The sequence below is a fragment of the Choloepus didactylus genome, chromosome 1 (genome assembly GCF_015220235.1).
Source record: "Choloepus didactylus isolate mChoDid1 chromosome 1, mChoDid1.pri, whole genome shotgun sequence".
Lineage (NCBI taxonomy): Eukaryota > Metazoa > Chordata > Mammalia > Pilosa > Megalonychidae > Choloepus > Choloepus didactylus.
Window position 1 is genome coordinate 221,481,974 of NC_051307.1, and position 13,043 is coordinate 221,495,016.

At 36.9% G+C, this 13,043-nt stretch overlaps 1 protein-coding gene across 3 annotated transcripts in view; it reads right to left on the minus strand.

The window, feature by feature from the left end:
* Nucleotides 1-13,043, minus strand: part of SUCLG2 (succinate-CoA ligase GDP-forming subunit beta) — a 302,213-nt gene that overhangs the window by 112,593 nt on the left and 176,577 nt on the right. For all 3 annotated transcript variants that reach the window (XM_037800053.1, XM_037800047.1, XM_037800036.1), the window contains exons 5-7: nucleotides 11,162-11,314; nucleotides 9,530-9,619; nucleotides 2,853-2,949 (exon numbers count right to left, since the gene is read on the minus strand). In XM_037800053.1, coding sequence (XP_037655981.1) covers nucleotides 2,853-2,949; nucleotides 9,530-9,619; nucleotides 11,162-11,314 — 340 coding nt within the window. The remainder of the gene's footprint in view (nucleotides 1-2,852; nucleotides 2,950-9,529; nucleotides 9,620-11,161; nucleotides 11,315-13,043) is intronic.

Below are 13,043 nucleotides of genomic sequence, written 5' to 3' on the forward strand. Positions count from 1 at the left end.
AATCTGTCTTCAAGCAATGCACTGTGTTTGATTTGTGATGAATAACCATAATGTGCTATTGAAATGTGCCTTGCCAAGATGGCCTTAAAATGCTGATACTTTCAAATTAGTTCCACTTTCCATTAAATGTTGCCGTTCCAAGAGTTTTATACTTTTTAGAACTTTAATTGCTGTGAAGAGAAAATAGATACGAGGTGGGGAGGGGAGGGAAGAGAACTGAAAATATTCTTGAAAATAGAGTCATGCGTATGAAGAGAGAAACAGAGAAACACCCACCACCAACATGGGCACTTGCAAACACGAAGCAACAGGGTGGTTATTTAGGGAAATCAATATGAAGAAAGAAAAGAATCTGATGTGTCAGTTAACTTTGGAGCAACCTGCCTTAATTCTCAAGCAACCTTGGCCAGATAGTCACTGTTTTAAATCAGGTCTCATTCCTTTAGTCCAGAGAGTGAATCTGGGCTCCAACTGACTGACAGCAGGAACTCTTAATCTTGGAACTACTGACACGTCGGGCGAGATTTTTCTGTGTTGTGGGAGCTATCCTGTTCACTGTAGGATGTTTAGCAGTATTCCTGCCTCTACTCACTAGATGCCAGTACCACTCCCAATTACAACTACCAAACATGCCTCCAAACATGTCAAATGTCTCCTGGCAGGCAAAATAATCCTTCCCCTCCCCAACTGAGAGCCAGGGGCCTTAGAGACACCAGAGAAAGGAGTCCTTGTGCAGGGGGAGGGAAGAAATGAAATGTGAATCAAGAGCTCACCACAGATTGCAAAATAAATGAATGAATAAACAAATGCATTAATCAATTAATTAATGATAATTAAAGAAGACATTGTTTCTTATTTGGTCATCGGTTTAATGAATTAATTGTGGCATTGCAGTTGACATGCAAAGAAAATACAATAAAGTTCATTTCAGTAACAGATAATTTTCATTTCAATAAAGTAAAAGACTATGCTATTATGGTAGACGTTTTGATTCAGCGTTGCTTTTTCTGTTGTGACACTGCCTCCCTCCTCTGCCATATGTTTCTCACTCAGTGATTGGTTGAGGGGTGGGCATGTGACCAAAGCAGGGCCAATCATTTGAAAGGATTACTATGGTTGCTGGAGGAGAGCGATGGGATCTGGGGGCCATGTTGTCTGCCAGCTCCAGAAACCCTGGCTAAGGAAGAAGTGCAAGCAGGGCTTAGTGAAGGAAGACCAGAGAATTCTTGATTCCCTTCATACCTGACGTCAATCTACTTCCCTGTCAAAGGAGTCAAATAAATGCACCTTCCCCCATTTTTAAACAAAGAGCAAGCTGATGTAGGTGAGCAACCAATACAGTCCTAACTAACAGTCCCTAATCTGCATAACAGTCAGTAGAGCCAAATTATATTCTTTGAATCAGATTATTAGCATATTGAAAAAACAGTTCTTGGACTGCAGTTCTTTATCCATGTCAAAAATTGCCCAAGGGTGGCCTAGAAGTACAGATGTTATAAAGGCCACTGCTTGCCATGAAACCATGCATCATCTGTTATAAAAATACATGACCAATAACTTGGACTTTAAAAGAAAAAACACTGGTCAATGCGAAATGGAAAACTGAAGAAATCCTTTTACAAAGAGTCTGTGTGATGAATAGGTGTAAAGTAAAAATGTGTGATGTAATGCTGAGCTCCTTAAACTTCTAATTAAAAGAGTAATTATTAAATCAAAGTTCTAATGTGAAAGGTCATATGTTCTGCTATTACTTATATAAATGGAAATAATTTAAATATTAAGATGATCAATATTGCTAAGGTAGAAATGACTACTTTTATAGCTTCTAAATGAAGGATTGCTTTAAGGATTGTGACAATGATGAAGATCAATTTGTACATTTGGTCATTAATCACTATTTCCTAATTGGACTTAATTTGACTACTGCTCATTAGAGTTATAAACCAACATACTCATTTAATTGTGATTATAATTCAATAGCTGAACTTTTATGGTACAATGAACAAATTAATAGTTCAAGATAATTTTGCTCTTAAAAATATCACATAAGACTTATGCTTCAATGAACTACATACAAAGATGCTTCCTTCAAGAAAAGCTCAATAGTTTTCCTTTATCTTAATAATTATAAGGAAAAATTCAGATGTTATGAGGTTTTGCAAAGGCCTTCTAGGAAAAGTTCCCCTGCTCACTGCCATGAGGTCATACAGCCTGTGACTGAATGAAAACAGTATTATAGTCTGATTTTTATCTCACTCCATGGCTGAATTTCCTTTAAAAAAATTTTTTTTTAAATTTGAAATAAACTTGTTGCTTGCAAATACTAGTTTTAAAATATATGACCCACAAATGTCTCCTTCCTCCACTTTCAGCAGATGCTGCTGACAGAGTAAGGTGAAGAATTCGACTCTGGAGCACCAGGGGCTTCACCATGATGATGTAACACCAGCGTGGACACGAGGTGAGATGACTTATAGATTTGGGCAAACTAAAAAGCTTTGGAAAGTTCAGTTCCATAAAAGCAGGTGCATTCATTACACTGAAGCCCAAAGGCTCCCATTCCCACCCTAATCTTTATCACATTAGTAGCAGTGTTGGGCCTGAATAAATGAAGGGAAGTGGGTGGATATTTCTAAGTAAAACAAGAAACAACTTCCTCCAAGGCTTGGCAGTTGACTACAAACAAGCCCAAGTACTGAAATATTCAACTGCATCATGGGAATATTTGAAACTATGGCAGAAATTAAATTACAAATAGAAATTAATGCAAAGCTGTTGCTACAGTCTTTTTGTGCAACTTAATTTATAGCGTACATAAATAATTATAATCTTTTTTTTCTCTATTTTTTTACCTTGTCCTTCTGGAGTTTCACCAAAGGGATTCACTTCCACCTGAGTAGCATCAATTTTCAGAAAGAGATTATACAGCTTCTTAATTTGATCCGCAGCCTAAAAGTGATCAAGTAAAATGGAATTATACCAAAGCAGTAAAAGAAAATTTATTCATTGTATTAATGAAGTCTTTAAAAATAGCAAGTTACATTTTTATTTAGTTAGGTTTTCTGAAGGGAAAAACAGAAAAGCATAATTATTTTAATTTCCACTGCTAATCATTAGAAGGAATTGCTCAACTTTCCTCCCGTCACCAGAAGTGGCCATTGTCAAGAAAACAAAATATTTTCAGTACAGACTAGAAAGACCATTAATTTTTTTGTAAATTATCATGTCCCTATTAGCCGAGCCATGCTGCAATATGAGCTACAATCATTAACACAAACAAGCTCCATTTAAGTAAAAGGTAAACATGATTTGGAGAGTCTGTAATGACTAGGTTTTCCTTATTATGCTGGAATAAAATGGTTATTATATTCATCAATCCAGACCCATAATCTGTGAAACAACAATTACTGAGTGTCTAATGGAAATTGTTGAAAGACAGGAAGATGAAAGTTCTCAAAGCAGAGTTACTGAACAGCAGAGTTCCAACTGGAAACAGCTTGTCTCAAAGGCATAAATCACAAAGGACAAGAATATCCAAGATTTCCTTGATGATGTGTCCCTGACTTCATTTTTCCCATTCCGCTTGAAATTCACTCACTCATTCTTTCTTTCTTTTCAATTCATGTTGATTAAGCACCCATGTCACAGCAGGCTGGCATCATGTGAGCTGGGGCTAAGCATGACATGAATGAGGCATGACCCATTCTGGAAAGCTCACATCTACACGGAACAGAGCCTGTGATGCAACATAGCAAGACTGTGCAGTCATGGCTGAATGTTGGGGACCAGTACCATTCTTGGCTCCATTTTATTTCCTGGCCCTGGTTTACCCTTTGCCACATTTTGCTCACTGTTCCAGACCTGCATTATTTGCTATCAGATTCACTTCTAGCTCTTCCCCAACTCTACTATGTATACCAAGGGAGCCTACTCTTGAGGCTTGAGTTTCCAAGGCTCCTGGGTCAGCTGGCTTCCGGCCAATGGGAAGCAGCATTGGGAGAGTGTATTTGGGAGGAAAGGAAAAGAAGAGGTATTTCTGTCCGTCGTTTTCTGCCTTGGGAAGCATCTCCTTCTCTGGCTTCAGCAGCCATCAGAGAGGCCCATCAGGGCTACCTTCTGCATCCTAAGGTCAAGTAACACCTCCACTTCACTTTGTTTCATGAACCTAGGGATGTTAACTATTTTCTATGGTTGTTTAGCTCTAGGCTGCCTCTCTGTCCACTGTTAAGACTTCTAAGCTCTTGCAGCACCTGGGTAATCAATTCCCTAAAATAAATCCCCACTGTGGCAAGAACTGAGAGTAGTTTCTTTGTTCCAGATTTGACTGAAGAACTCATGTAGATTTAGTTCATGTTATCTTAATGTATTTTATGTATATTTATGAATTTCCCCAAATACAAATATGAAACCCAATGGATAGAAATAAACATACATACATAATGAGTAAGACTGAATATTTTTTAATATGAAATTTCCTTCCTGGCTAGATAATAAATACACATGGTAGAAAATTGCCAAGGTACACCAGGTCTCCCTCTGAACCTTGACTGTATTCCTCAGCAATACAACTACCCACCTTCCTTTCTGCAGCAGCTTCATTGCCAGTTTGTATTTCATCTAAGAAATGTTCTGCGCATCTGTCAGTATCCATATTCTTCATTTCTTCCTACAAATTATTTCAAATGGCTGCATAATATCTTATTATATGGTAGTACTATAACTTATTTAACTTGCCACTTAAATAGTGACCATGTGATTAGCCTCCAAAGGTTTCATATTATTTCAACGCTGCCCTACATATACCTTATGTATACCATACATGTGATTAAGCATCTACAGGATAAATTCACTAGAGCGAAGCAAAACTGGGTGTAGGCATTTTAAATGTTGACAGATGCTATTAAAGTGTTCTTGGTAGAAGCTGTCCCTAATTTTCACTCCCACAAACCAGTATCATAGAGATTATTTCTCTACTCACAACCATTTGCCTTCTGGATTTTTGCCAATGTGTTAGGTGAAAAAAAGATATGTATAGTTTTAACTTGAATTTCTCTTATTATGAGTGAGTTTGAACATTATTTATCAGCTTAAGAGCCATTTGTATTTCCTTTTCTGTGACCTTCACCCATTTTATATTGTGATTTTTGGTCTTTTCTTATTGATTTGTAGGAGGCATTTTTACATGAAGGAAATTAGCTCTTTATCTCAAATAAATTGCAAATGTTTCCCCTTTAACTTTTATCCTTGGACCATGTCTTGGTACTTTTGCCACAAGGATATTTGATAAAAATAATCAGTCTTTTCTTTTATGACATTTGGCTTTGTGTCAGGCTGGTTCCATTTTGAGAGTCTTTAAAAAAAAATCTTCCATTATTTTTTTCAAAGGACTCTATTATGGTTTCCTTTATTTAATATTGACAGCTTTTTAAAAATCCGAATGGAATTTATTTGGGTCAAAGGGTAATGGAGACAAATAACTCACTGTTGAATATGCTTTGCATTTGGGGGTTTTTCCAGCTCATCAGTATGAGCTTGCAATGGAAACGGCCTGGGCAAAGCTCAGTGTCTACCCTGGACAGCCTGGCACCCACTACACTCACACAGCATCTGCCCGGAACCAACACAATACATTTTGGTTGAACTGATGACTAATTTAATAATAGGGGAAATATTATACAATAAAACTATCTTTAAGGCATGCGCATATATATAAAAGATCTTACCCCAGCCACTTCAGAACTTAAGTTCAAATCAACTTAGCTTAGCACAAAGCCAGACTTTCATGCACATTAATGGCACCGTATTTTTACATTAATACACAATTTTTAGGTTGTTCACTATTATGATTTTTTGTTGGGCAAGGGTAGACATTAAATATTTTTTGAACAGGGCTGAGGAATGATTACATCTGTATTATAAGATCTACGAGGGACAGCCAGTCTGGCTTGGAGACCGGAGGTACCTTATCCCAGGGACTATGAATTTGAAAGACTGTAAGGGGCTGTGCAGACAGAATGTGACCAGGTTGTAAAAGGGAATGGCGGATCCTGTGGCCAAGTGGAAGATAGCTCTCCTGCTTTTTAAATATGTTTAAATTAAAATAAATAAACTAATTAAATAAGCACATGTCAAAGAAAACATTCTGCTGGTTAACTTGCAGTCACAGCCAGTTTCTGCTACTGCCACTTACTTCCTCAGTTCATCATTATCCTTTACAGAAAATTTGTTTTTTCCCTTTTCCTACAAATTAGTTGCTTTAAGGTGGTTTGTTAATCAATTTTAAAAAAATTAAAATTCCCCAAAGCAATATCCTTGGAGTCATATAAATGAAATCCTGACACGTTTACATGTACCTTCAAAACTATTTCAACCAGCTAAAAAAAAAGTAAATACGTTGCTTGTGTCCTAGAAAATAACATTATAAACAATCACATATGGTTCTCAAAGCTAGCCAGAGGCACAAACCATTTCCCTGGGTTTTAGTGGTCTTATATTGACTTGGCCCATCAGATCTCTTCGTCATCCTAAATCCTAGAGGCACTTGTTAACAACTCATGGAGCCTATGTTTTCAGAAATTAATAGTATAAATGATAATTAAGATACAGTTGAGAAACTTTGAAATTTTAGTTATATTGAGCTTTCCCACAGCTTCAGCTTTTTCAATAAATTCTTGCTGAAATGGATTTTAGTCAAGAACAAATAGTTGGTAGTTTTTATTCAAGGTAATATTTATTGTTGGCTAAGTCTAATATCAATAAATCACATTTTAGAGGCAACAGGCATGAGTCACAGGAAAGATAATAATTTTACAAGATAATAATTTTATGTGTTGTTCATCCATGAGTGAGGTACCTCTAAATGCCTAAACCACATTTTAGATGAAAATTAAGTAACTTTCAAAGTCACATTGAATCTAATGGACCGCTACATACCATTTCTTTATTAAAGGGCCAGAGAATGATGATTGTTTCAATATGTTTTCTATCCCCAGGTACCTCTGCTCACTGCCTACTGGCTCTCTGGGATATTTCATCGATCTCTATAGATTAAGGGTCCATTGTGAAGCAGAGCAAATCTACAACTATAGCCCAACTCTTTCCCTGAGCTCCGGTGCCACATATCCTTCTTTCTACCATACAAACACATTTGTCCCCAGGAGATCAAATTCCAACACTTCTACAACTGAGACCAACATCTCTCTCTCTCCTTCACATGCCGTCGTGAGCTCCTCTACCTGAGTCACTATCTTCATGGGTGCTGCCACCCTGGTGACTGCCACTGATCTGTGAGCACTTTGAGACCAATGACTATTTGTCATTCTTCCTGTTTTTCCAGAGACTGGCAGAGTGAGAAACACACAGTCAGGCTCATTCTAAGTTTACTGAGTGAATAAAGGTTTGAAGACTAGTACGTAGTTGGTAATGAAAAAAGAAAAAATGAATTAACATTTTTCTTTTCTTTTAATGTAATTCTACTTCCCTTGATAAATTAAGTTAAAAATATAATGACAATATAGCAACTTAATGACCCCTGACTATTCGAATGTTCATCTTCATTCTATAGGTAACTCAGTTAAAACCTAGAGTGTTTTAGGCACTGAGAAAGCATGATTAAGCCATTAAAGACTATAAATAACTCAATTTTCTCATAATATAAAGGGGAAAAGTGTCTGGCTTATAATGTGCATATAGTATTATTGCCTTCTCCAGAACTTTCAATTACATTGACTTCCTGAGCTTTCAAAAACCACGTGGTCAGCAGATTGCACCGCACTCTAGATTCATTCTTCTGCCACTTATAGCCATCTATCACTGACTCCCCAGGAATTTCTTTAAAGTAGACATCCTAGTTGTGCAGTTTCATTTATTCATTTATATGACAAATGTTAGTTGAGCACCTAACATGTATACAAGCACTTTGCTGGCTGCTGGCAACACAGTAGTGAACAAGACGGACAAAGTTCTTGCTGTGGTACAGATTAGGATCTAGAAAAGGTGACTGCAAATAAAGAGAAATATAGATGTGCATGCAGGGTGACATGGAGGAAATAAATGGGCTTATTAAGCATATCTTGGAATGTTTGGCACTGTGCCTAGAACAAGTGACTGTATGGGAGAAGCTGCTGCTTAACAAATGCCAAAGAAATAGCTAATATAGTTAGTAGCCTCTTGCTCAGGAGGTGAAACCAACCTCTGCAGCACACACCCAGAAACCTAGAATCTTCCTTTCAACAGATAACTGCCTTGGCATCTTTTTGCCAATCTCAGAAACGATAATTCCCTGCTTAATTGTCCACTGAATCCTGGCCCTTTCAACCTCCTCATGAAATTTCGTCCCAGATGATCCTGTCCCTTTCTACCACCTAAAACCTTTCACGTTACAAGAAAGCCTTTCCTCCCATTTTCAGATAAGTGCTGGCCTCTCTTTATTTAAACATACATTTTTTAAAAGTATTATTCTACTTTACCCTTTTTTTTTACTTTTTTTGATTTTCACCCTCAAACAGCAATAGGTGGAGTAAATCAAAAGAAAAACTAAGGCCAGATACAAAAGCATTCAAAATCTGCTGTTTTATTGGAATTAAAGGAGACAATAACCATTCTGGAAACCCTGGCTAGGGGTACACACACACACACACACACACACACACACACACACACACACACACACAAGTTCCATGGTTATAAAGTAGTAGTCATAGAGGAACAGAAAAAATAGGCAGTAAATTCTTCTGATTTAAGTGGGAGAGAAGCTAAGCATGCCTATGTAAACATACAATCACGCTCCATGGGATGGGCCAAATGCAGTGCAAGACAGAATAGCTTGGAGGACAACTTTTCTATCTTTGAAGCCAAGGGATGTCATTGCTAAACGGGCATATTTTAGACTGTTTCAGTGAAATATCACCACACCATTAATATTCTTCTCAAATTCCCATTAGCTATCAAATAGTAGCAAATAATTAAGCAATGTATATTATTAATAATAAATATTAACCTTTATGGAGCACCGTAATAAGCACTTTCACACAGCAACACACTCAGTCACACCAATAACCATCTCAGTTAGGAGCTGTCATCATCCCCATTTTATAGATGATGAAACAAAAGTTCAGATGGGTTAAATCACACATGTGTTAGGTGATAGCACTGTATTCAGACTCAGATCTGCCTGACTCTACAGCCTGTCCTTTTAACCACTCCGTTACCTCTCATAACTCATGGGCTATAGCTGCAATGCTACAGGGAAAATAAAGAGATAAACATACATAACAAAGTATATGTGTATACGTGCACACACACACTGCTGACACACACATAACATATTATATATATAAACACACATCATAAACATCATCTTATGGAACATCAGGGAAATATTTTTCATCATGAACAACTGGAGAGAAAAAACTATCAAACAATAAATAATCTTGGTTCCTAGTAACCATAAATATTAGATGCAATTAACCAAGTTCCCAAATGTTTTCTAAAACAAATCAGACACACAATCCTCTAATCACTCATGTACCTGATTTTTCAAAGGCCCAAAGAAGCCTAGATTTTCTGCCATCCGCTGAGCTTGGCTGTCCTTTATCCCATCAAAAATGTCAATTTCCTCCTAGTAAAAATGAATCAAATAAACGAAATTAAGACAGCCAAGTGTGAAGATTTACAACCTCAAAAGAAAATGCTCAGTATATACTTGCAAATGAGTAATTAAAGTATGGCACCTGTCCAGGGATCTCAGAGCAGGGCTACCACAGCTGCCTATAGGGTATGTTTTAATTAGCAGACCATCGATGAAACAGCCCGAAACAGCCCTTCCAAAAAATATATAATTCTTTAGGATGGCATGCTGACAAGACTATCTGATGCCAGTTTTCACTTTTAATTACTATACAGATGGCATTGATGAATATTTAGTCAGTTAATTTTTATGACATCTTTTGGAAGGCGTCCAAAGTAAGGGTTTCCTGTCTAATACTGCTGTTAAGTTTAGAGCTTGTCAAACACAGGTTAAATACTACCTTATAATTTAAACACTACACTGATGATGATAATTACTAATACCACCTTTGCTCTATAAATTGTCTTTTTTCCAAAGACATAGCATGGTTCATACACATTATTTTATGTATTCACCTAACAAGTGGAATGACTTGTTTTAAATGACATTAATTTTGAAAATGGCTAGACATTTATTGGTAAGCCAGTGTGTGAATGTGAAGTCTCAATTTAACTACTAAGGTAGTTAAATACGTACCATTGGTGAAAATATTTTAAAACCAGTCACCAATGTATAAGTACATTTTCTAGACAAAGAGATTCAAGAAATAAAATTACCCCCTTTTGAAGGGAAAAAATCACTTTCTAAAAGAAATGTTTCTGTAGGAAATTTTGAGTGGGAATTTTCTGACACTAAGAACCCAGAATTAAGGAATTATAATTCCAAAGACTATGGATTTTTCTTCTTACAGCAATTCTGAGGTAGATTAAGAAATACTTTATACCCATCACTTCATTTAATCCTCACAATTCTATGGGTATAAATTACCCCCATTTCCACTTTGCCAATTTAAAAAATGAGGCTCTGAGATGTTATGGAACTTGCTAGCTAGTTAGAATTTGAATTCACATCTCTTTGACTAGAAGCTAATCTTACTATCAATATAAGGAACCAGGTATCAGGGATTGAAACAAATTGACAGAATCTGGACCTCAGAAGGATTCTACTTTCATCAACAGTATGGAGAGACATCAATGCAGTCTCTAGTTCAAATCTGGACTCTTAGGAGAGAATTTCCAAATCACAGGTGCTGTTAAATAGGGGAGATTTAATCGAGTGGAATTGCAAATATCACAGTCTTCTCCCATTGGTTAACTCTTAGGGCAGGTCAGATCAAAAGAAATAAGGGAAGAAGAAGCAGGGAGAAGAGAAGATAGGGAAGGATGAAGGAATGAAACAAGCCCTTGAATCATGAACTCCTTGGTCCTACCTAATCTTCAACTGGACACCCCAGAAGAAAAAGGTCTCAACATCTTCATACCTTAAAGCCTAGAAACTGATTTATTGCTCCTAGCTTCAGACTCCACATTAAATTTTTAACAGCTTCTACAATAGCAATCAATCAACACAGCACAGCCAGTAATTTAAAGATACCTTAAAAATAAGTTCTGGAGAAGAAGCGGCCACTTCTTCAATGTCAACGCCCCCCTGGGGGCTGCCCACCAGCACTGGGCCGTTGCAGGAGCGATCCATCAGAATCGCCAAGTAGGTTTCTCGGGAAATGTCCAGGGCTTCAGCAACCATCACCTACCGCATTAGGGGGAAAGTCAAATTAATTCAGCATCACACTGACTTACACTTGAAAATCTATACAAACTTGCTACACAAATCAAACAGCCTCATTTTCAGGGTCTTACTATCCTGTAAGTTAGCTTCCAGAGATTTAAGAGTTCTGCTCTCATGGTGTGCATGGTACCCATTTTCACCTCCTTAATTGATCCTGTTGACTTGTGCAAGTGACAGGTATTTGGTTTCCTTCAAAGAACCTTCCCACTTTAATCTTTTTTTTTCCTCTTCCTTGAGAAACGCTGTCACTTAGGAATAACTCCAGGGAAGCAGCTGTTATTTTAATTTGAGATATTAACAGTACATATATATTACTATGCTGGTTTTTCTCAGATTTCATGGGTAGAAAACCAAGTCTGACTGCCAAAGAAGGATTCTTTTTACAGTATGTCTGATGCTTCATGTGTTTGGTATACTGTCTCTTGGATCACTGTGTTTTATTTCATTTTATGCCTTCTCATAAATTACAAACATAGTACCTGTCTTTTCAAAAATAAAGCAAATGATACTAAAAGTGTAAAAACTAAAAACTAAAAAGCACCCCCACCCCCAGCCTCCTGTAGTAAAGGACACAACTAGCCCATGTGGAACATTTGTGACAATTAGAAAAAGACAGACTTTCCTCTGAGAGGATATGGGCACATGCCACAACCAAGACTGGGCAAGAGGCGAGGGGGATGGATGCAATTTCAGTTCCCTCTCCCACCTCAGCCAGGTGCATTTTTGCTCTGCACGACTTCAACAACTGAATACAACAGTCCTGCCAGGAAAAAAATAAACACTTCTAACTTTTTAGTCCTTTTCCCATGCACCTGCAAACTTTATAGTAATGGAATCATCATACAGATGGAAGAATATTATGCCCACTAGGATAGAACGCTCTTCTTTCTTTCTATCAGTCAGAACACTATAACCTGGAATCTTTCCGGGATCCTCTCTCCATTGTGACTACACAGTGCTCATATGTCAACATTTATTTAACCATGTCCCTACTGACAGACATTTATGAGGACTTCAATTTTCCTGAAACGCTACATCAGGGATATTTTTGCACATATATCTTTGCTCATTTGCTTTTGTATCCCTGTAGGTAAGATATCTAGGAGTAAAATGGCTAGGTATTACACAATTAACATTTAAAATCTTGATATGTACTGCCAACTTGCCTTCCAGAGAGGCTGTGTCAACTTAGCTCCCGATAAGAGTGGTGAAAGATGACTTAGATGATTTCTTTAAAACTAAGAACACTCCCATAAATAATCAATAATAGAACTGAAAATAATAAATACATTTAGATTGCTTTTCCAAATTAGTTCAGTAATAGATTTCACAAAAAAACAAAGCTATGGATTAAATATCATTAGATTTTAGCTACCCAGATGTCACAAAATACTAAATTTTAAGTTACAGAATACAGGATAAACATATGATTTTAAAAGTTATAATGTAATGAGCATAGAATTGACCCTTGATTTGTTTTCAATCTTCATGGATATTATTATAGGTTAAAAATACAATACCTTATAAAGCGCTTCATATTGCTTGTTTTATCATAAATGGCAGCTCATGGGTACATTAAAACTATCTTTTGGCAAACAGTGACAGCATTATCATAGTACCATTCTGATTGCAGACTGGTTGTTCTTTCCAACAATGCAGGTCAATGAAGGCCAAACCATTGATGAATACA